At 39.5% G+C, this 24561-nt stretch overlaps 1 protein-coding gene across 3 annotated transcripts in view; it reads right to left on the bottom strand.

The window, feature by feature from the left end:
- The window catches only part of BRAF (B-Raf proto-oncogene, serine/threonine kinase), a 119304-nt gene that overhangs the window by 76244 nt on the left and 18499 nt on the right, over positions 1-24561 (bottom strand). For all 3 annotated transcript variants that reach the window (XR_012156060.2, XM_073322392.2, XM_073322400.2), the window contains exon 3: positions 7110-7373. Coding sequence is in view for 2 of the 3 variants with exons in the window: in XM_073322392.2 (XP_073178493.1) it covers positions 7110-7373 (264 nt within the window). In the remaining variant the exon portion in view is untranslated. The remainder of the gene's footprint in view (positions 1-7109; positions 7374-24561) is intronic.

Below are 24561 nucleotides of genomic sequence, written 5' to 3'. Positions count from 1 at the left end.
CTGTCCTTGGTTTTCCTCTTGCTTCTAAATGTATTTGTAGAATGTTCTTTTGTTACCTTTCATGGCTCTAGCTAGTTTAATCTCATTTTGTGTCTTGACCTTTCTAATTTTGTGCCTACATACCTGTGTTATTTGTGAATAGGATGGAAGAGATAGGAGAAAACAACTGTTAATAACTTCAACTGCAACCTAACTTCTTCAAACGTCCATTCATCACTACCCAGCAACAAAGTTTAACTATAAAGTCTAAACAAGCCAGTCTTTTATTAGCAACAGGGTGGATTGCTTTAAATCAAGTGATTTAAATCACCAATTTTAATTATGAATTAAACCATTAGTTTTAATTGTGTTTTGCATTTTTACTTTAGTTATTTCCCTACCATTGGTGAATAACCTTTAAAACATGTTGACTTGCAACTAAGTATACCCTTTACATTAAATTTGGTGCTTTTTGTTAAAGAGGAGGATACAATATATTTATATATATTTACTTAAGCCAATGTATAGTTTAAACTTATTTTTATTCAGACTCTTAATTTTTACATTTTTTATTGCTAGAAAATGGATGCATTTCTTATTTACATCATGATTAATTATTTTATTTCTGATTTGTGTCAAGTTCTATTTGCATGAAACATTTTAATTTTTATTAAATAAAACTACCTTACCTGTGCTGGACACATAGGGGAAAAAATTTATCAAAGTGTTTTTCATTTAAAACTGACGTATTAAAAACAAAGTACACCAGACCCTCGCTAGAACACGGGATTTGAGATCCATGCACGGTACTGTGTTAACGCGGGGACCGTGTTAAAATGAATTGCAATTAAAGTAATTAAATTGGGATCCATGGCCACGACCACGTTATATGCGAATTCACGCTATATAGACACACGTTCTAGCAATGGTCCAGTGTATTATCTGTAGTTAGTGAACTGAACTGATTGTTTCTGATCCCCATGTCCTTCAAGATTTTAGAACTAGATCTTCTCACACCTAGTTTTTATTCACAGATGGGAAGCAGAAAACAAGCTTTTCTTCTTTTTCAATTCCCAACTGGTTTCTTAACTTTGAAAGAACTAGCTGAACACTCTGAAACTAAAAATATTCTCTACACTTGCAGAAAAGGCTATTGCTATCAAAAGGTGGTTTAGGACTTCAACAAACTCTGGTTCCAAGTGCTTAGCCACGGTCTTCCAACAGCTCAGTGGTTTGATTTTCTTTAAAACTTGGCCACAAATATTGACTCCTTATTTCTGTATTTAATGTAAATGATTTTAATAGATTGTAAGTTTTGGCTTTCACATAGGTTATGTCACAACTGGGACATGGACAGTCAGACTCAGTGATCGGACCAGGAGTCAGGTACTGGGAAGTCAGAGTGGAAGATGGGCCAGAGGGCAAACAGAGTGTCAGGCAGGCTCAAGTTACCAGGAGACTGTGGTGGGGTACCAGATTACAGGCAGCAATCAAATAGCTAAGTTGAGGACAAACCACAGTTGGCAGCTGGAGTCTAGCGTTTATTGAAAGTGGAGTCTGGAGCAGAAATGGGCAGACAGTCTGCGTTGCTGCTCAGAGAGCTCCCCTTCATGGCTTCCTGGTTTATATACTGGTATTTGCCAATCAGGGGGTTGCAAAAAGGACTGCCGCTCCAGCCCTGCTGTACTTCCTGCTGAGCCCAGCTTCACAGGGTCCTCCCACAGAAGCCCAGCCTAAGCCTCCTGTGGCTGTGTAGAAGTCAGCAGCCTAGAACCCTCAAGCTCCCAGGTTCCAATCCTGTAGGTTCCAACAGGTTGCCACAAGTTTAATTTTAAATAGATTTTTTAAAAATTTAAATAAAAACATCCTTTTAAAAAAAGTCATTGTTTTTATGCACCTTAGTTAGCAAGACATCTGAGATGGATCAGAGAGGAAACTTTTCCTGTAGGTCCTATTTTAAATTAATTTGAACTCAAACGAACAGATATACTCTTAAAACCCCACAAAGTTCAGTCTTTACTCACAGACAATGTGTTGTAAGTTTGGAGAATATACACTGTATTCTTCATGCACAACAAAGAGGCTGGAGCCCTGTGCTTTAAGGGCTAAAGAGCCTTAACAAAGGCATTACCATGCCTGTAGTAAGATTTTTGGGGGGAGCGGGTGGGAGGCAATAGCAACATAGGGGAAAGTGATAATAGGGACAGAGAAGGAACAACATTGAGAACAATGTAGGACATGATACTCGCTTTCCTATAAGGGATTACGGTGTAAAGAGTAAAGGCCGGTAGGGACCGATGGTATAAACAAAAAAATAGTAAGGAGGTCGATAACATTCCATGGACTATTTTGACAGATTTCACAGGTACTTATTGAATAGTTTATTTAACAGAACACAAGAAGTGCACTACTATTTTATTCCTTCAAACTGCAAGGGGAACTGCTGTAGAGAGGAAGTGGCATCAGACAGTCACAGTTTGTGTATGTGCCAAATAATTTTTTCAAGCTTTTGTTTCTGTCTAACATTGAAGAGAAAGACACTGGATTTCCCAATCCCCTTTAAAAAAAAAGGTAGATAACTGCACAAAAACTAATACAGATGGAAAGCTGTGAAGACAAGCTGATTTCATTTACAATGTGCATTTGTTGGAGTGACAACAGTACTAATATACATTTAAGAACTAAATAGTTCCCTAAATAGTTTTTCTATCATGTAATTATTTAAGGTCCACTTTCTTAATACACTTCTCTAGGAATAAATGCTTTACATCAACAGAAAGTTGTGAATCCCTGCTCTTCAAGTTATGTAAAGGACTTGGTTCTAGCTTTGGCACATTGCAAAAAACAGGTCCTTAAAACTGTCACTGGTCCAAATCTGAGGAGGTGAAGTTAAATTCTTAATCCTTGCTTTTACCAGATACACATTTGAGGGGTAGCATGATATTTTTGTGACAGCTTCTTTTTAATAAAATGACAGTCATTTGAAATTACTGAGAGGTTTGGAACATAAACTACTGTAAAATGTATAAGTAGAGAAGCGGATAGATGACAAGGCCACAGCTGAAAAAAAAGTGTTTATTCCAGGGGTGCATTAATAAAAGGGATTTATTCCATGACAGAACTTGCTTTAGCTCTAAGTTTTGTGTACTCAAACACAGCATTAAATTCCTAATAGCAGTGTATGGGGGAAAAGGAAGTACTGAAAAAGGATATGAGAAAGTCTAATGCAGTCCTAGGATGCATCAGGCAAGGTATTTCCAGTAGACAGGGAAGTGTTAGTACTGTTATACAAGGCACTGGTGAGACCTCATCTGGAATATTGTGTGCAATTCTGGTCTCCCATATTTAAGAAAGATGAATTCAAAGTGCAACAGGTGCAGAGAAGGGCTACAGGATGATCCAAGGAATGGAAAACGTACCTTATGAGAGGAAAAGGAGTACTTGTGGCACCTTAGAGACTAACCAATTTATTTGAGCATAAGCTTTCGTGAGCTACAGCTCACTTCATCGGATGCATACCGTGGAAACTGCAGCAGACTTTACATACACACAGAGAATACGGAACAATACCTCCTCCCACCCCACTGTCCTGCTGGTAATAGCTTATCTAAAGTGATCAAGTTGGGCCATTTCCAGCACAAATCCAGGTTTTCTCGCCCTCCACCCCCTCCCCCACAAATTCACTCTCCTGCTGGTGATAGCAGGAGACTCAAAGAGCTTGGCTTGCTTAGCCTAACCACAAGAAGGCTGAGGGGAGATAGTTATTTATAGAGAGCAATCCTAACTCCTCTCCCTCCGTGGTAAGTGCCAATGTGGACACAAGAACAAATGGATATAAGCTGGCTATCAACAAGTTTAGGCTTGAAATTAAGTGAAAATTTCCAACCATCAGGGGAGTGAAGTTCTTGAACAGCCTTCCAAGGGGAGTAGTGGGGGCAAAAAAACCTAACTGGCTTCAAGACTGAGCATGATAAGTTTATGGAGAGGATGGTATGATGAGACTGCCTGCAATGACATGTAGTTGATCTGCGACTGCTAGCAGCAAATATCTCCAACAGCCAGTGATGCGACACTAGATGGGGGAGAGCTCTCAGTTACTACAGAGAATTCTTTCTGAGGCATCTGGCTGATAGGTCTTGGCCACATGGCTCAGGGTCTAACTGATCACCATATTTGGGGTCAGGAAGGAATTTTCCCCCAGGTCAGAGTGGCAGAGATCCTGGTGAGGTTTGCCTTCCTCTGCAGCATGGGGCATGGTCACTTGCAGATTTAAAGCAGTGTAAATGATGGATTCTCCGTAACTTGAAGTCTATCCTGATTTGAGAACTTTAGGAACTCAGCCAGAGGTTAGGGGTCAATTACAGGAGTGGGTGTGTAAGGTTCTGTGGCCTGCAATGTGCAGGTCAGACTACATGATCAGGATTGTCCCTTCTGACCTTAAAGTCTATGAGACTGGATCAGGATTTTGGATAACAATATATAAAGTCTTTTGCTTTTAAGTCACTGGTTGTATTCTGGGTCATGTTTGCTGACGTGGCTAAAAGGCTTACTATCTAATAGGTGTTCGGTGATTTAAAAGATGAACTTTTGGTGTCTACTCTATTCCAAATGAACAAATATGTAAGTTACAAAAATCATATTCATAACTGACATCAATTGGCATCTTGTTGCTGTTTTCAGCTGATGCATGCAGGACTGAACAGGCATAAAGGCTGAACCACCTTCACCTTTCAAAAAGGACTGAGGTGGGTGAAGCTTATATTACAACTCTCTTTTGTATGTTCTGTAGATAAGAACTTAATTCACCAGAGTGATCAATCCAGCAGCTCTCATGAACAGTAAACTCATTTTTATTGAAATCTCAAAGTACAGAAATACATTTATAAGTGCAACTGCTAAGTTGCCTAGAAAGCACTGCTGAGCTGCATGGGTAACTGTAGGTTAAGAGGGTTGGGAATGAGGGCAAGAATGGACACAATGGACTAATAAAATGTGATCAGCTGTTTATAACAGTACACAAATCAGCTTAGTTCAATGAGGTCTTGGTAACAGATTTAGGACTCATCCCTCATGGATCAATATTTCCCATTTTCACTTTTGGCCAAAGAAAGCGTACTCATCCAGTAAGGATGGTTATACTATGGTACCATGAATAGTGGTCAACAGCACTATTTGGGCTCTTTTGCAAAGTTTTCAAATACCAAATGCACACTTCCAGAGGTCCTCAAACTCTTTCATAGTATGGACTAGATGTTGGATACATTTTCTCATGAACCACCTTCTAGCCATTACTCACCATCCTTAAGGCAACTACAGCAACTGGAGTAAAATATTTTTAAAAAATACTACCCACAGAATATCTTTTTTAGCTCTTTAAGCATTAAACAGTCAATTAAAAAAAGTTAAAAGTAGTTTCAGGTACAAAAGTAGTTTAAGTCCCCATGCCATTTTTTATGGCTTCACAATTATGTTTTCCTATTTTTAAAGTGTTCCTCGACCGGTGATGCGCAAAAGTCCCACAAAAGCAGGAAAACTGACTACACACAAAACACTGTCAAAAGCACAACAGTTCAAAAAGTACAGAAAATATTTCTCTAATCTTGCAGTGTTTCCCAAATAGTAGGCCCCTGACCTACCACAGGTATCCACCCCCCACACTGGCTCTCACTTCCCCTGGGTAGCAGGCAGCAGTCTGAGGACTGGGATCTGGACAGCAGCAGCGCAGAAGCAGCGGCCTGAGACAGTGAGCAGTCAGCCAGCAGTCTGGAAGAGATGGTGGCCACGGTCGGTCATGGGGGGAGAGAGTGGCCAGCTAGGGCTGTAGGAGCGGGGCAGAACTGGGAAGTGAGGGCAAGGAGGTTGGAGGGAGCCAACTGGGGTAATGGTGGGTCCCCAAAAAAGACAAAATGCATTTGGGTGTGTCACCTTTGTAAAAAAGGTTTGAGAACCGCTGATTTAGGTGATATTTTAAACTATTAGAGACAAGCTGGGTGACATAATATTTTTTATTGGACCAACTTCTGTTGGTGAAAGACAAGCTTTTGAGCTACACAGAACTTGGAAGCTTGTCTCTTTCACCAACAGAAGTTGGTCCAGCAAAAGATATTGCCTCACCCAGCTTGTCTCTCTAATATCCTGGGACTGACAGAGCTACAACACTGCATACAACTTCTAACTATTTTAAGTTTAAATTTTAAAAAGTCAAACTTCTACCTGAAATTTAAGTTGACAATTGCCACTTAATGAATGTGTACATTTGTTCTATATTTATTTATTTATACATTTGTTCTATATTTTGTTCCTCTGTACCCCAAACACATGCTTCCCTGATGTCTGGCCCACCTCTTCCTTGCAGATACAACCTAGATACTGGTTTTCCACTCCCCATGACATTTCTCTACCATGAGCGATACTAGTTACATTACCAGGTCCAAGCACCTACAGTCTCAGGATAGCCAGTTCCTCACCTACTACTTCTATGTAGCAATAGCCCCAAGTGGATGCAAAAAAGGCTGGCTCCACTATCTTGTTTCCTTCCTGCTTTCACTGGTGCCAAGGCTGCTCTTGGTAATGAAGAGCCTGAAACGCCTTGTAGAAGTAACTGGAGGCAAAGGAGAACCAGCACTATGACCTCCATCTGTTTGTAAACCACCACTAGTTCGGAGACCACAGTTTGGAAACCAATGTGTTACCTGCAATACACATTACATGGAAACACAACACTAATCTCCCACACCCAGAATATATTATATATATATATAGTGAAACAATACTCCTCAAAACTAAGTCTGGGAAATAGCTATGCTGACTATGTTTGTTTCATTGACCTAAATTTAATTTTTGAAAAGTATTCTAAGCATCCATTTTTGTATCCCACTTGAAGAAGTTTTGCCTCTTTTGTTGCACGTAAGAGAATCAATCTCCTCAGTGTTAACACTACAAAGCAGCATGTGCAGCAAAGTTGAAATAACCAACAGACTTTGGCAGAATACAAGAATTACATCACACTTTTTGCTTGCATATGTCTACAGATACATTTTTTGGCTTTCAGGTTTGATTCAAACATGGAAAGAGGGGGACAGATGCACAAAAAAATTAAGGTTATGAGCACGTATGCAGGGCTGACTCACCACTGTCCTCTGTTTGTTGGGTAGGAAGACTCTAACAATAGGTTTTTGTGGAGACTTGGGGTTATTCCGTGACATATCTGTGGGGTTCTGATAAACCGAAAGAGATGAATGTGCTACAGAGAGGCTAGAGGAGGAAGATGATGTAACTGTGTCTGTTGAAGCAGAGCTGGAGACAGAGAAATCAGTTCCATTCCCCATGGATTCCAATAACTGCTGTTCTCTTTGTTGTAGAGCATCTAACTTGCTGGTGTACTCTTCATAGGCCTGTAGAGGAAAAAAAAGTTATTTAAAATCAGTTTGGCATCTCGGATGCATAAGCTGCACTGAGTGTGAATTTGTAGCCATAACACCTTAGGCTGTAATTACAGAAGATTCAAGTTACACAAAATTAGGCCTGATCAGTTCTATTGATATTGCTATTTTTTTGTTAAGCCAAGTGGATACTGAACCAATAGCTCATCTTTTGATGGAACAGAAAAGCCATCATGACTATCAACTCTAAAGTAAATGCTCCAAAGATACTGTTGTACCTAAAAGAGGTAACTTAAATAATGAGCTTTAACAAAGTTTGCTGGTTACTTCACTGAACTATGCTAAAACTGATTACTCCCTTGGAACCAAAACCAAACATATGCAGTGTAAGAATGAAGGGGGAAACAAAAGTTTGCATCTCTAGTATACACATTTTAGTATATCATGGAGAAATTATAACTTGAAAAGTTGCTAATAACTACAGAATAAAAGTGTGGAGCCCAGTCCCAAAGACGAGTTGTGCACTAAACTAAACATGGTTCTCTCTTTTTGAAGTGTCAAGCAATTTAAAAAAAGTTCTTATTTTCACTACATTGTTATGCCCCTTCAGGGGTTCATGAATAGCATTTCTTTCTTTCTCCTGTTTTGATCTCACATTTTTCACCATTGCTGGCTGACAAACTACCCGTTTACTCCTCATCATCCCTCCCCACTTACATTATCAAGGATGCCAGCACAGCTCTTAAAACACAGTTTAGTTAGAAAGTGCACTCAAGTTGGAGGGCTTTTCAGCAGGACAAAATTGCTGGGTTGGAAAACATTTTAAAAAAGACAGTATTTGGTAACTGTGTGATGAGTTAAATATTTTGAATTCAGTGCATTTCCACCAGATAATTAAAGCTGGCTCAAAATTTTAATCCAAAATTATTTGACAGTGTCCCTTAGTTGAAAAACAGAACACTATCCTTTGAATAGAACAGTTTTTAAGTCTGGCTATAAAAATTTTTTTAATGCACAGACACAAGACAGGAAAAATCCCTCATTGTGCTGGGGATTTTCCAGCCAGCTGAAGACAAGAAACCCTCAGAACAAATATGACGACACCTGCAATCAGACTCATTTCCAACCAAAAAATATATTATAATAGCCTAGCTGTATTTTCATCTAGACTAGATGTTGAACTCTGCAGCCACCTCATCAGAAGCGTTTCTGTTAGTTGTATTAGTTAATACTAACATTAAACTTTCAGATTAGTTGCAATGATTCTTTGAGTTTGGAGGTTTAAAAAGGTATACACAAGTGCTCTGCATTTTACAGACAAACTAAGATAGATCTCTGCCCCCAAGAGCTGAAGAGGATAGATGTTTTTTCCCCTTTATCCTCCACACAAGAAATCAAGACTGATATCAAGGTGCATACTGCCTGCTTTGCTATTAGAGGGGCTTTCTTGTTATAGAAACAAAAAAAGGTCCCACTTAAATCCATTTGTCTCTCTCATGCTTTTCATATGCAATGTTTTCTAGCTATAAACTTCCTCCAATTGATTTTATAGTAAGCTAAATGTACTGAACTTATCTTATTTTTTTATTATTAGAAATGTTTTACAACTGAACTAACAGAACATCTTAAAGATTTGAGTCCAATGCCTATGTGTGGAGAAGCCATTAGTATTCACTGGAGAGAAAAACGAACACTTTCAAAGAGTTTATCATAAGCACTCTATTTCGTCATTTTTGTATTTTTCCTTCACAGCTGCATTTGCAGGTTCAGCTAACCACTCTGCCTTTATTGAGCAAACAGTCTCTCTCTTCCTCATTATCAGCCTTTACCAACTGTTCAGAATGGAGATGTGCTCTGAATTTGTGCCATCATTTCTATGCCAATAGGCCGACAAAGAATTATGACTTCACTGTGGAATTAAGAAAAATTGTGAGATAAACGATCAAAGAGAACCCAGAAAAACTGAAAAAGAAATTATATAACCTTTGTACACCAGAAATGGGTCTAGCGCCTCACAGACACCAAATTCTGCTCTAAATTATACTCCATTGTCAAACACCATTATTCCAGATTTACTCAGGTGTAATTGAGGGCAGAATTTGGCTCTATCTATAGAAGATCAGCTTTTAACACAAGTTTCTCTCCTACTTCCAGTAAAGTGGAATGTTTTTCCATATACGTATAATTCCAGTAAGAGTTATACGCAGAGAATTATCTTAAGATAAACAAATGTTAAAAGTCACAAGCTTCTACTACAGTTTTGCCAATATACTTTTCCAAATCTATTCTTACTTCCTTTTTTCATAAACATTAGCTCAAATAATGTTTTGAAACACACACAGTATCACACTGCTGCAAGATATTTGTGGGTTTAACTTAGTTCCTGGACAAAATTACACATACTTTTCAAAATACGCAGACTGTTTATTTTGGCAACTTAAGATATTACTTTTGCAAACCCAAGTTATACTTCATAGATAAGTCACTTGAATGTAAGTGACAGACACTGGTAAACTAACTTTGGGCTCCTTCCCACCAAAGTCAATGGAAAAAAAAACCTCATTAACTTTAATGGGTAAAGGAACAGGGCCTGTTAGACTTTAAACAGTTAGTCACAGAGTAATAGAAGAAACAGCAAAAACATGTCGCACAACTAGATATCCATGACTGGATTTTAGCAGTTTGTTTAAAAGTCAATCCCTTTTATAAGCAAGAAGCAATAACAGAACGGAGAGCTGGTCAGGACATTTTCGATTTAATTTCATTTTGGCTTTGACAAAATGTTTGAGACACACATAGGTTTTGACTGACTGCTATAGTACATGTAACAGTCAGCTGCACAATTACACCATACTGGAAAAAAACACAAATAATCTTCCTACTATACTTCATTTGGGTAAAGATATACAACTATTACACAGAAAGGTTGACTGACCTATGTTAAATGTCAGTTAGAAGAAGAGGATTCACTTCTATTGAAAGTTGACACAACTTTCACAAATAGAAACTTTGCCTGTCTATACTACAGAGTTACACTGGTGCAGCTACACCAATGGCCCTAAAAAAACCAAATCTAAACAGTCTAGACAAAGCCTTAATAGTCTAAATTAATTTCTGCTCCTTCTTTTGCTTATAATGATCGATTTAGTTGATAAAAAACTAAATGCTTTAAATAAATGGAGTCTTAGATCATATCTCCACTGTATTGTAAGGAAGGCCAAGTTAGCTGAATATTCTGTCAACATAATGAACAGTTAAAATTGTAATAGGGTTTTATAAAATATCAAAAAAATTAGGTTGAAATCTGTTAAGTGTTTGCTTTTCCAGTGGAAGCAAGTAGTATTCAGCTACAAGACAAGTTTTATAGTTGCTTTTAGCTCCATATACAGCCAAGAAAATAAACACAGAACAGTGGAATGTGCACGATTGAGGACATGTAGTACTTGAAGATTAAAAACTGCAGTTTTTAAAGCCTCTGTGCTTATCCAGCAACTAAAGGTGGTGAAGCGTGTTCTGATCACCCCCTTTTCACAAGGAACCTGGCACCTGTGTTCTGCACCAGCTGGAGTTTGTGAAAAACCTTATTACGAAAGCCAATCTACAGGGAATTTCACTAATCTAATCTTGTAACAACAGAAATGTGGATAACCATTTCAGAGTCTGACGGGTTACAGAAATGGATGCAAGCTGTCTATTCTCTGACTGGTAAAAACTAGCAACAGAACTTAAATATCTCAGAAGAGAAGAATCTGAAAGACACTCAACTTTTTACTGAAGCACAACGTAGAAACCCTCCCCAAGCATGACCACCTTGGATCTTCTCTGACAGCAGAATTTTCAGTACAGCATGACATTACTGGTATCCAAATTCACAGCTATGTGAGTAATTGCATAACCGCCATTGGCTTAAGTTTCCTCCATCTGTAAGAGAGGTAATACTTCCCCCGAACCCTTCTGGGGTATTGGAAATACATTTGTGCTTATAAAGTGCTTTAGGCTGCTAGATGGAAGGTGCTATGTAAGTGCAAAATATTTCTAAAACTACATTTTTTCTACTCCAATGTTCTACCATATTTTCACTACCATTTACTAGTATATCATGAAGGTCACAGAACAGAAATTCAAGCTAGCAGGAACATGCAGAAGAAGCAGCCCCAGCAGGTACTGCAGGAGGGACTGTTGAACACTAAAGATATCACTGAAAACTGGACACTGTCCTCTCTGCTAACTGGCTATTTATTCCAGCCCTCTCCCTCACTAAACTTAGATAGATTCATAGATACTAAAGTCAGAAGGGACCATCACCTAGTCTGACCTCCTGCACAACGCAGGTCACAGAATCTCATCCACTCACTCCTGTGAAAAACCTCTCACCTATGTCTGAGCTATTGAAGTCCTCAAATCGTGGTTTAACGATTTCAAGAAGTAGAGAATCCTCCAGCAAGTGACCCATGCCCCATGCTACGGAGGAAGGTGAAAAACCTCCAGGGCCTCTTCCAATCTGCCTTGGAGGAAAATTCCTTCCCGACCCCAAATATGGCGATCAGCTGAACCCTGAGCATATGGGCAAGATTCACCAGCCAGATATTACAGAAAATTCTTTCCTGGGTAACTCAGATCCCACCCCATCTAACACCCCATCACAGGCCATTGGGCCTATTTACCATGAATATTTAATTACCAAAACCATGTTATCCCATCATACCATCTCCTCCATAAACTTATCGAGTTTAATCTTAAAGTCAGATGGATCTTTTGCCCCCACTGCTTCCCTTGGAAGGCTATTCCAAAACTTCACTCCTCTGATGGCTAGAAACTTTCGTCTAATTTCAAGTCTAAACTTCCTGGTGGCCAGTTTATATCCATTTGTTCTTGTGTCCTCATTGGTACTGAGCTTAAATAATTCCTCTCCCTCTCCAGTATTTATTTCTCTGATATATTTATAGAGAGCAATCATATCTCCCCTCAACCTTCTTTTAGCTAGGTTAAACAAGCCAAGCTCCTTGAGTCTTCTTTCATAAGACAAGTTTTCCATTCCTCGGATCATCCTAGTAGCCCTTCTCTGTACCTGTTCCAGTTTGAATTCATCCTTCTTAAACATGGAGACCAGAACTGCACACAGTATTCCAGGTGAGGTCTCACCAGTGCCTTGTATAACGGTACTAAAACCTCCTTATCCCTACTGGAAATACCTCTCCTGATGCATCCCAAGACGGCATTAGCTTTTTTCACAGCCATATCACACTGGCGGCTCATAGTCATCCTATGATCAACCAATACTCCAAGGTCCTTCTCCTCCTCCGTTACTTCTAATTGATGTCTCCCCAGCTTATGACTAAAATTCTTGTTATTAATCCCTAAATGCATAACCTTACACTTCTCACTATTAAATTTCATCCTATTACTATTACTCCAGTTTACAAGGTCATCCAGATCCTCCTGTACGATATCCCAGTCCTTCTCTAAATTGGCAATACCTCCCAGCTTTGTATCATCCGCAAACTTTATTAGCACACTCCCATTTTTTGTGCCGAGGTCAGTAATAAAAAGATTAAATAAGATTGGTCCCAACACTGACCCTCGAGGAACTCCACTGGTAACCTCCCTCTAGCCTGAGAGTTCACCTTTCAGTGTCTCCCCTTTAACCAGTTCCTTAGCCACCTTTCAATTCTCATATTAATCCCCATCTTCTCCAATTTAACTAATAATTTCAGAAGTGGAACTGGATAATAGCCCACTTTAATTGAACTGTCTCAACCCCCCACTTGGTAAGACAATTCCCATCTTTTCATGTACTGTTATATATATCCACCCCATTCATCTGATGAATTGGGCTTTAGCCCACGAAAGCTTATGCCCAAATAAATTTGTTAGTCTCTAAGGTGCCACTAGTACTCCTCATTTTTGTTTCTGCTGATACAGACTAACACAGCTACCACTCTGAAACCTAAATCAAATGCCTTACTGAAATCCAAGTAGATTAGATCTACTGCATTTCTTTTGTCTACAAAATCAGTTATCTTCTCAATGAAGGAGATCAGGTTGGTCTGGCACAATCTACCTTTTGTAAAATCATGTTGTATTTTATGCCAATTACCGTTTACCTCTATGTCCTTAACTACATTCTCTTTCCAAATTTGTTCCAAGACCTTGCATACAATTAAGGTCAAACAGGCCTGTAATTTCCTGGATCAGTTTTTCTCCCCTTTCTTAAAAACAGGTACTATATAAGCAATTCTCCAGTCATGGGGTATGACCTCCAAGTTTACAAATTCATTAAAAATGCTTGCTATTGAGCTGGCAATTTCATGTGCCAATTCCTTTAATTTCTTGGATGGTGATTATCCGGGGAGATTTAGTCCCTGTCAGGGTTCCCTCCCCACTCTGAACTCTAGAGTGCAGATGTGGGGACCCACATGAAAGACCCCCTAAGCTTATTTCTACCAGCTTCGATTAAAACTTCTCCAAGGCACAAATTCTTTGCCCTTGGAGGGTACACCGCCACCACCAAGTGATTTAACAAAGAATCAGGGAAAGGACCACTTGGAGTTCCTATTCCCCCAAAATTTCCCCCCAAGCCTTTACACCCCCTTTCCTGGGGAGGCTTGAGAATAATATCCTAACCAATTGGTTACAAAGTGATCACAGACCCAAGCCCCTGGGTCTTAGGACAATAGAGAAATCAGTCAGATTCTTAAAAAAAAGGATTTTATTAAAAACAAAAAAGTAAAAATCATCTCTGTAAAAATCAGGATGGAAAATAACTTTACAGGGTAACAAAAGATTCAGAAACACAGCAGAACTTCCGCTAGGCTTAGTTTCAAAGTTACAAAAACAGGAATAAACCTCCCTCCAGCAGAGGAAAAATTCACAAGCAGAATAAAAGATAATCTAGCTTTTACTTACAATTTTTGTAATATGAGAGACTTTTAGGATGGTTTATAGGAGAAAGTTTTCTGACCTGATGCTTCTCTGCTTCCCAAGAAAGCACACAAAAACAGAGCCTCTCCCCTCCCCGATTTGAAATTATCTTCTTTCCCCATTGGTCCTTTTGGTCAGGTGCCAACCAGGTTATTTAAGCTTCTTAAGCCCTTACAGGTAAGGAGGAATTCTAGGCTACCCTTAGCTGTATGGTTATGACAGTCCCACTAAGCTGTTTGAGTCTGACTTCCATCTCGGATGTGGTCATTTCTACTTGCATATCCTCGTTCACATTAACCACTCAGCCACTGCCCCTAAACTCTTCATTTAAAGGGCTAATCCTTTACTTTGAAGTTTCCACATATTAACTGCATGAGAGAGAATGCTATGGTTATCTGAGACACTACGCCAAATTCATTTATATAAACAAAAGATATAATGGAAGTGAGAATACTAATGAAGCTGCAACAGCTTTAAATGCATGTACTATACCTTTTAAACAGGCTAATTAGAGAGCATATCCAAAATGTTACACACAGTTGGTGTGTTTATATATGGTGTGTATACATTCACATACCATAATATAGCTGCCTATCCCTTCCCCTCCCACAATCAATACAAGTGAAAAAGTAAAACCTCTTAAAAACTTAAACATAGTTACCTATTGACACAATAAATTTACTAGTGAGAGAGTCCACGAGAATCAAACTGCAGTATATTCTGCAGAAGTGTCAGCAAAATTCTGCTTCCAGAATCATTGCTGCTGGTAATCATTTGAGAAGTTTTATAAAAGAACATCTTGATTTGTGGTGGTCTTAATTCACCTTACAAATGAAGTGAGCGTTTTCTAACTTTACACAGAAGTGAATGCCAACAAATAAAAGAAATCTAATGTACATTTTTTTAGAGTCACTTTCCTAGGCCATAACCAGACTTTACTCATTCTATTAGTACTCTTCTAAGGAACAAGAAATGTCAAGAAGGGAAAAGGTTTCAAAAAAAAATATCAAGTGGAAAAAGGTGGGTTTTGCCTAGCAGGAGTAGTGACTTTTGGTGAGAAACTAAGTCTTATCTCAAGTAGGTAGAGACCAGATCAGAGCCCTGAAGTGTGTGAACGTTCAGAGTTTATGTCATGGTTTCCAGATCTGGGATCTTCAAGCTGGGCTTCTAAACAAATATGGCCTGATTTTAGAAGCACTGAGAACCCCCCAATGCCACCAAACTATGTGGGAGCTGCAGGGGTCAAGCACTATTGATAGCCAGGATATTTTTATTTAACTAAATATGGATTTAGGAGCCTAACTTTAGGCACTCAGATTTTGTCCCAACCCATTTTACCAGTTGAGTATGTGTCAGGGGCATAGGTTTAAGTTAGGTGCAGATTTATACAAGTGTTGTATTTATTCCTACACTCACCCAAAGGGGAGAATACCACACAATAACTCAGTATCACTGTGCCCCTGCTCCTGCATAGTAGCACTTTCCTGGTAGTCCAAGAAGCAATATGAAACGATCTGGGATCTAGCAATTCCAGTTCTTTTCAACCTTACTCTCTGTATCTACAATTTACATGCTGTATCTACAGCAGAGAAAGTTATCTTGTTAAGTAAATCTATGGGTTGCTGAAGACATTGAATTATGTAGAAAACTGAAATTTCATCCTAGCCCTATTTAAGTCAATGGCAAAATTCCCTAATACAGAAAAGCAAAAGTTTAGAGACCCAGAAAAGGAGATGAGAAATTATGCTAGCTGAAAACACAACCCCATCTCCATCCTTGTAATTCTTGACTGTCTCTCAACAGAAGGAATTGGGAAGGAAGAAGATTCCCACAAACAAAAATAAAAGCCATAAAACCATTTACTCCTCTTCCTATATTTTGATTAGCTCTCTTTTTCATACTGTGTGTACATTTGCAAACTAGGTTTTCTGTAGCAATTAATGCAGGGTGTTAGTGTAATAGTTTGAAAGAGCAGGTGTAGATGTGACCCCTGAAAAACCCTTAGCAACACCCTCCAATCCAGTGGTTCTCACACTTTTGTACTGGTGACCCCTTTCACATAGCAAGCCTCTGAACGCGACCCCCTCTTATAAATTAAACACACTTTTTTATATATTTAATACCATTATAAATGCTGGAGGCAAAGCGAGGCTTGGGGTGGAGGCTGACAGCTTGCAAATCCCCCCCTCTCCCCGTGTAATAACCTCGTGACCCTGAGGGGTCCCGACCCCCAGTTTAAGAACCCCTGCTCCAACCTAATCTGTACCCATTTACAGAATTACTCTACTCTGGCATGTTACTACTGCTATATCACTTCTTTAAACTTCCAAAAGCCTTTCTCTGCCATCGTTGCATACTGTCACTTATACAGTACTGTAAATGTGGGTTCATAGAAACATTAAGTGGATAAACAGAATAGGTCTGCTACGTCACTATTGTTGGCTCTCATTATCACTTGCTTAAATTAATTGGATTTTTAAGCATGGCCTCTCCTTTATAAATCCAAGCTGACTGCTTTTGACCTCTCTGTACCTGTATACATGTTGAGCTTCTCCATAATCAAAAACTAAAATATGTTTCTAATACCAAATTTGAACTTATAGATCTGTAGTTTAATCTATTTCCTCCCTGAAGTCTCCTTTTGCATCAATGTCACATTACCTCTTCAGTTGCTGTAGAGTATCAGTCTTGTTGCTAGTGTCAAAAGTGACCCTAGTTCTTATTTTGAGGATTCTAAAAAATAAAAATTTAAGTCCTAAAAGTGCATATATGCAATTTTCCTTTAGGGTGCTTGCAATATGATCAGCCACCTTTTAAGAAAAGGGACTTTTCTCATAGCTAATCATACACTGCACATTTGGGGAAACAGCACTTCAGCAATTGTCCTTCCACCACTTTAAGAACAGATAACTAATTCCAGAGGGCAGTTTTTTAGTGGCTGAGATACAGAATGCTATCAAAGTGTGCTATAGAATCTCGAAATGCGCTTGCAGCTTCTCCAAAGCAAAACTATACAATGTTTATTCATCTTTTCTTTCTGTATTAACCAATCCAAAAGTAAATTGAAAACCTGACACTACCATCCAAATTAAAACACATAGTAAGACCACCAAAAAAGTGTCACCATGGCTAAATAAGGTAAAAGAAGCAGTAAGAGACACAAAAGCAACCTTTAAAAAGTAGAAGTTAAATCCTGTTGAGGAAAATAGAAAGGAGCATAAACTCTGGCAATTGAAGTATAAAAATATAATTAGGAAGGCCTAAAAAGAATTTGAAGAACATCTAGCCAAAGACTCAAAAAGTAACAGCAAACAAAATTTAAGTACATCAGAAGCAAGAAGCCTGCTAAACCAGTGGGGCCACTGGACAATCAAGATGCTAAAGGAGCACTCAAGGAAGATAAGGCCATTCCAGAGAAACTAAATGAATTCTTTGCATCGGTCTTCATGGCTGAAAATTTGCAGGAGATTCACAAACCTAAGCCATTCTTTTTAGGTCACTAATCTTAAGAACTGGCCCAGACTGAGGTGTCATTAGAAGAGGTATTGGAATAAATTGATAAAATAAAAAAAGTAATAAGCCACCACGATCAGATGGTATTCACCCAAGAGTTTTAAAGGAACTCAAATATGAAATTGCAGAACTACTAACTGTGGTATGTAACCTATCATTTAAATTAGCTCCTGCACCAAATGACTCAAGGATAACTAACTTGACACCAATTTTTAAAAAGGGCTCCAGAGGCGATCCCAGCAATTACAGGCCGATGAGCCTAACTTCAGTACCAGGCAAACTAGTTGAAACTATAATTAAAGGACAGAACTATCAGACACATAGATGAACACGATTTATTGGGGAAGAGCCAACATGTTTTTTGTTAAGGGAAATCTACTAGAATTCTTGGAGGCGGTCAACAAGCATGTGGACAAGGGTGATCCAGTGGATATAGTGTACTTAGATTTTCAGAAAGCCTTTGACAAGATCCCTCACTAAAGGCTCTTAAGCAAAGTAAGCTGACATGGGATAAGAGGGAAGGTCCTCTCCTGGATTGGTAACTGATTAAAAGATCGAACTAAATGGTCAGTTTTCAGAATGCAGAGAAGTAAACAGTGATGTCCTCCCGGGGTCTGTACTGGGACCACTCCTATTCATAAATAATCTGGAAAAGGGGGTAAACAGTGAGGTGGCAAAATTTTCAAATGATACAAAACTACCCAAGATAGCAGTCTGCTTTGATTCATAGATATTTAGGTCAGAAGGGACCATTACGATCATCTAGTCTGATCTCCTGCACAACGCAGGCCACAGAATTTCACCCATCACTCCTGCGAAACACCTCTCACCTATGTCTGAGCTATTGAAGTCCTCAAATCATGGTTTAAAGACTTCAAGGAGCAGAGAATCCTCCAGCAAGTGACCCGTGACTTACCTAAGAGTTACAAGGGGATCTCACTAAACTGGGTGACTGGGCAACAAAATGGCAGATGAAATTCAATGTTGATAAATGCCAAGTAATGCACATTAGAAAACATAATCCCAACTATACATATAAAATGATGGGGGGGGGGGTCCTAAATTAGCTGTTACCATGTGAGAAAGAGATTTAGGAGTTAACATGGATAATTATCTGAAAGCATCCACTCAGTGTGCAGCGGCAGTCAAAAAAAGCTAATAGAATGTTGTGACTCATTAGGAAAGGGAGAGAAGAGACACAATATCATATTGCCTCTATATAAATCCATAGTACACCCACATCTTGAATACTGCATACAGATCTGGTTGTTCCCTCTCAAAAAGTGATATATTGGAATTGGAAAAGTTTCAAAAAAGGGCAACAAAAATGATTAGGGGTATGGAACAGCTTTCATATAAGGAGAGGTTAATAAGATTGGGACTTTTCAACTTAGAAAAGAGACGACTAAGGGGGGGGATGTGACAGAGGTCTATAAAATCATGACTGGTAAATAAGGAAGTGTTATTTACTCCTTCTCATAACACAAGAACTAGGGGCCATCAAATGAAATTAATAGGCTGCAGGTTTAAAAACAAAGGAAGTATTTCCTCACACAATGCACAACCTGCGGAATTCTTTGCCAGATGATGTTGTGAAGGCCAGAACTATAACAGGGTTCAAAAAAGAACTAGTTAAGTTACTGGAGGATAGGTCCATCAATGGCTATTAGCCAGGATGGGCAGGGATACAAAACCATGCTCTGAAGTGTCCCTAGCCTCTGTTTGCCAGAAGTTGAAAATGGGCGACACAGGATGGAGTACTTGATGATTATCTGGTCTGTTTATTCCCTCTGAAGCACCTGGCATTGGCCACTGTTGGAAGACAGGATACTGGGCGAGATGAACCATTGATCTGACCCAGTATGGCCGTTCTTATGTAGAGTACCTGCTGAATCTGGGAAAAACTGTGCCCTAATATGAGGAGTTATGGAAAGAGAATTTCAGAAAAACCTGAGATGGTGTGAAATGATTTTTGTAGTGTAGATGAGGGTTAATTTTATGTTTAAACATGGTTGTACCCAAAACTGTTTTTTTTCCATGTAGGCTGTATGGACAGAAGAGCCCCGTTACAACCATGTTAGAGAACACTGGGTGATACTTAAGTTGATAGATTAAATACAGCAATCATTTATACAGAAGACTTGTTAGAAATATTTAATGTTGTTTTGGCTTTCTAACAAGACACATGTTTTATTTTTGGACAGCGGGACAGGGTCGGGCCAGATGGCTACAGGAGAGTGATCCTTATTGGGATCCAGGAAGTGGGTGGGCAAAGCCCGCCCACTGCTAAAGGATCCTCCCCCAGCCTAAGGGGGGGGTCCACAGGACCTGGAAAACCAAACAATTACGGGGGACAACTAATGAACAACAAAGACAGGAATGCGTTCCAGGAGGGTGACAGAAGGCAGATATATTAGCCCCAGGTTAAGTAGGTCCCTTTTCCGTGGGTAAGGTAACAGGGAAGGTTCCAGAACAATCAGGAACTTTCTGGAAACAATTAAGACAGGCTGATTAGAACACTTGTAGCCAATCAAGAAACTGCTAGAATCAATTAAGTCAGGCTAATCAGGGCACCTGTGTTTAAAAAGGAGCTCACTTCAGTTTATGGTGCGCATGTGAGGAGCTGGGAGCAAGAGGCACTAGGAGCTGAGAGTGAGAACGTGTGCTGTTGGAGGACTGAGGAGTACAAGTATCATCAGACACCAGGAGGAAGGCCTATGGTGAGGATAAAGAAGGTGTTGGGAGGAGGCCATGGGGAAGTAGCCCAGGGAGTTGTAGCTGTCATAAAGCTGTTCCAGGAGGCACTCTAGACAGCTGCATTCCACAGGGCCCTGGGCTGAAACCCGGAGTAGAGGGCGGGCCTGGATTTCCCCCAAATCCTCCCAACTCCTGGTCAGACACAGGAGGAGTTGACCTGGACTGTGGGTTCACGAAAACAGCCAAACAGAGCTGCGGTGAAGCTCCGAGGCGAGCAAATCCGCCAATAAGCGCAAGACCCACCAAGGCAGAGGAGGAACTTTGTCACAACAGTTAATCATGTTGTATTTTTTTTTGTTCTTCATTTCACCTCTCCCTCTTCTGCCTTCCCCACTCCCCTGCAAGTTTCTCTGCAGCTATGTTCCACGTGTTCCTGTCACTTACGGTATATCCACACAGCCCATGGGAGTGAGCCTCCGAGCCCAGGACAAGAGACTTGCGTTCGCAAGGCTGGCACTAGAGGTCTAAGTATAGTTGTGTAGACAGCACTTTGAAACTGCAGCTCAGATTGAAGCTCCAGCACTAAAACTTAGAGAGAAGGCTGTCAACCCAGGTTGAGAGGCTTGCTCTTGTAGGTTGCGTAGACATTTTCTTAGCTCCCTTCTCCCCTTAACATGCTGCCCCAACGCTTCACTACATTGTCACCTCAACATTCTTCTCCTGCGGACTGCGCTAGTACTTGGCAGCATCTCCAGTTTCCTCTCTTCCTCCAAGTAGCAGTGGACTCCAGCAGAGGGACAGACGCTGCTTCCTATTTGTTTCCAGCTGCTTTTACAGGCATCTATACTCTTTGCAATGAAGAGCTTTGGCCCCCCCAGGAGCAGCTGGAAACAAAAACAGCCACCACTGCTCTCTGTAGACTCACTGCAAGTGTTCTGAGGAGCGTATCTGGAAACATTTGATGAGGGTTAAGGGTTGTCTCCCTGCCTGATTTTTCATTCCTGAGCACCTTACACACAAAACATATGTGCTTGGTGGCAACAACTGAATTTTTGTTTTGTTTTGTTTTTGTATAAGTAGCCACCATTCCCTTTTTTACAGTCACTTGTTGGATCAAGAGGAGCCAGCAGCAACTGCCAGTTGTATCACTTTTTAAAAAGAGTTTGACTTTTTTTTTTTAAGTAAGTTGTGTTTTAGTCCCCAGAAAGATGTTTTGCATGTTTCCACATCTTTCACTGCTCAACACTGAAGCAGTTTTTCCCTAGCAGTGCTCAACAACTGTAACTAAGTTCACAGCATCCCAACAAAGGGCACACTAAGCATCAGACAAGAGACAATGGACAGATAAAGTCCGATGGAAAGTACAAAGAAATAGAGTTTTAAGGAGGGTTTTGAAGGAAGACACTAAGTTAGTTTTGCAGATGTTCATGGGGAGTTCCTCCCATGCATGAGGGGTATCATGTGAGGAAGCATGTATGACAGGTGCTTGTATGAAAATTTAACATGTGGGCAATGGAGGCTGGCATCATGGGTCAATCTAAGGCAAAGTACACATCTTGATAGTGAATGAGAAGACAAGAAAGGTGAGGGCAGGCCACGAAGAGCCTTGAAAGCAAAGACATGCATCTTAGGTTTGATTCAACAGAAAAAGAGATGCAAAGAAAGGGTTGACATGGTCAAAGTGATGGGCTAAGAAAAGTAATTTGCAGGAGCATTCCAAATAGATAGGAATGGGGTAAGATTGCATTTGTCAAGGACAGAAAAGGATGTTGCAGTAATTTACACATTATAGGATCAACACCTGGACAAGAGTCTTAGCTGTGCAGATGGATAGGAAGGGCATATTTTAGGTATGTCACGCAAAAAGAATCTACAAGATTTAGACATAGTCTGGTCGTGAAAACCAAAGGAGGTCTGATTTGAAGATGGCATCCTGGTAAGGGCCTGAGCAACAGGCAAGATAGTGGTCCACAGGTTATCCACATTGTTTTTCCATTTTTATTAGATTTCTCAACGGTATGCACATCTGTGGAGCTGCTTGTAATTTACTTACCAGTATTCCCTTATCTCCCTTCTAAAGTCTATCTTATATGTAGAGAATTTCCTGCTGAATTGGCTCATATGCACTTGCTGAAACTCAACGTTTGTCTTCCATACTTTGGCAACCATACTGGCTTCTAATCAGACAGTGGAACATATTTTCTACATTTTTGTACTTTCAATCCTGCAATCAAGACCAAGATGTGTTTTTGTTAGTTGTGTGTCAGGCTGCTTTATATCCAGCACTGTGATACACTAGAGTCTCAGACCAATTGTGTCACCGCAACTTCTAACAAGCTAGTAAGGGCCAACCACTACTCTTGCACCAACCTAAAACAAACAAGTTGATCAAAGAAATCTTAACATGTTTAGATATAGAAATGCAGTCAAGGCAACCAAACAATCTTATCTCTGCCTGCAGTGATGTTATGCAAGGAATATAGGATTCTGATTAAAGTATTTTAGTGTTTCTGGTCCCAGATTAGATATTTTTTTCATATGTTTAAATATCAGTTTTAATCCTGTCTCTTCATCCCTTAGAGGTATCTGGGTGGATTAAATATGCATTTTCATACCTTAACAAATTTGGATTTCTTTTAAGTGTAACCTTATCTCTGAATTTCCTGGCGGAATTACAACATCCCTGTAATATTTTTATCCTTAAACTTACTGATGTGATGGAGTTTAGGTTAAGAGAATGTAACAGCTTTTTGGTTTGAGAATTCTCTTCATTTAAAAAAAAAAATTCATATGAACACCAAGCAAGAAACACAGAGAATGCTATCACATGATATAATAATTTGTTAAAATAACAATTTATTGTTTTAACTTTTAAGAGTAGTACACCAAAGCAGAGCAAAGCAACTTAAGTGTAATGGTGAATCTGGCCCTTAAACTGCAATGGATTTATCAGAGTGCTGCATTAGTAAAATCAGTGCTATGTGAATAAAGGTAATGACAACTCAATCCCAGAGTCTCAGTGTCCATGCTCTAAGTGCTCCCTCTGTGCTTGGGCACCCAGCAGTTTTGCCTTAACATGCAAAGGAGCAAAGGCAAATAACTAGCTCACTAGTCTGCACTACAGACTCTTTAAAGAGCAAGGACAGTTGGGGCAAATAATCTAACCAAGAACTCCTCGCTGCATGTCAAGTCTCCCTCATACAACTGAGCCATTACAACTAATAAAACTGTTGCATGCAAGTGAGATATACAGGAAGGGTGGGGACTGGTTGCATTGATGTCACAATGGTCCCATTTGAGAGTTACCTCAGCTGTTGAACTGATCCCATCTAGCCATGAAAAATTAGACACAACAACATAGCTTAATTACAACTAGTTGCCTCAAACAGTTTAAAGATCTCAATTAATTTAAACTATCGTGGTAAGTTTCAAGTATGTTATTCCAATAAGATTAGGAGCAAAAAACAGATGACACTAAATTTCTTATAAAGCAATAATTTAATTTTAATGCAAACAAATTAACATATTTACTTATACATTCTCAGAAAATTCACTGTGCTCAAAGAGTAAGTGTTCTAAATTTGGAGAATTTGTTTTAAGTTTGTATTTCTCCCTAGACAAAATAAAGGTTGACTCTCCTACTTTCAATGCACAACACAACTCTTACCTATGGAGTTGCAACCAGCTGCTCCATAATACCATTGAGTTCTTTCCCTCATACTTTCTTCCAATTCTACTTCAGTAAGTCTAGAGCTCCTACTTTTGTTCTCCCCATGTGAATGGCCTTACATTTAGCAGCTATAGATTCCATTTGCCAAATATCAGCCCATCTCAATTCTTCCAATTCTGTACAGACCTTAACTGCAACATTCAGCAAGTTTACTTACCAGGCATCTTGTTCTATAATATTGAGACCATTTATTCTGATTACTCTTGGCTTTTCTAGCATCATGCATTTTCTGCCCTAAATACCTCTCTCCCTGCTGTTAGAGATAAAAAATTGGACACTGACTTTTGTGAACTACTGAACACTTCAAATAATATTCTTTTAATGTAGTGTTTTATGTAA

This window comes from Lepidochelys kempii, chromosome 1 (genome assembly GCF_965140285.1).
Source record: "Lepidochelys kempii isolate rLepKem1 chromosome 1, rLepKem1.hap1, whole genome shotgun sequence".
Taxonomy (NCBI): domain Eukaryota; kingdom Metazoa; phylum Chordata; order Testudines; family Cheloniidae; genus Lepidochelys; species Lepidochelys kempii.
The sequence above is the reverse complement of the archived record's forward strand: the minus strand, read 5'-3'. Positions and strand labels throughout refer to the sequence as shown.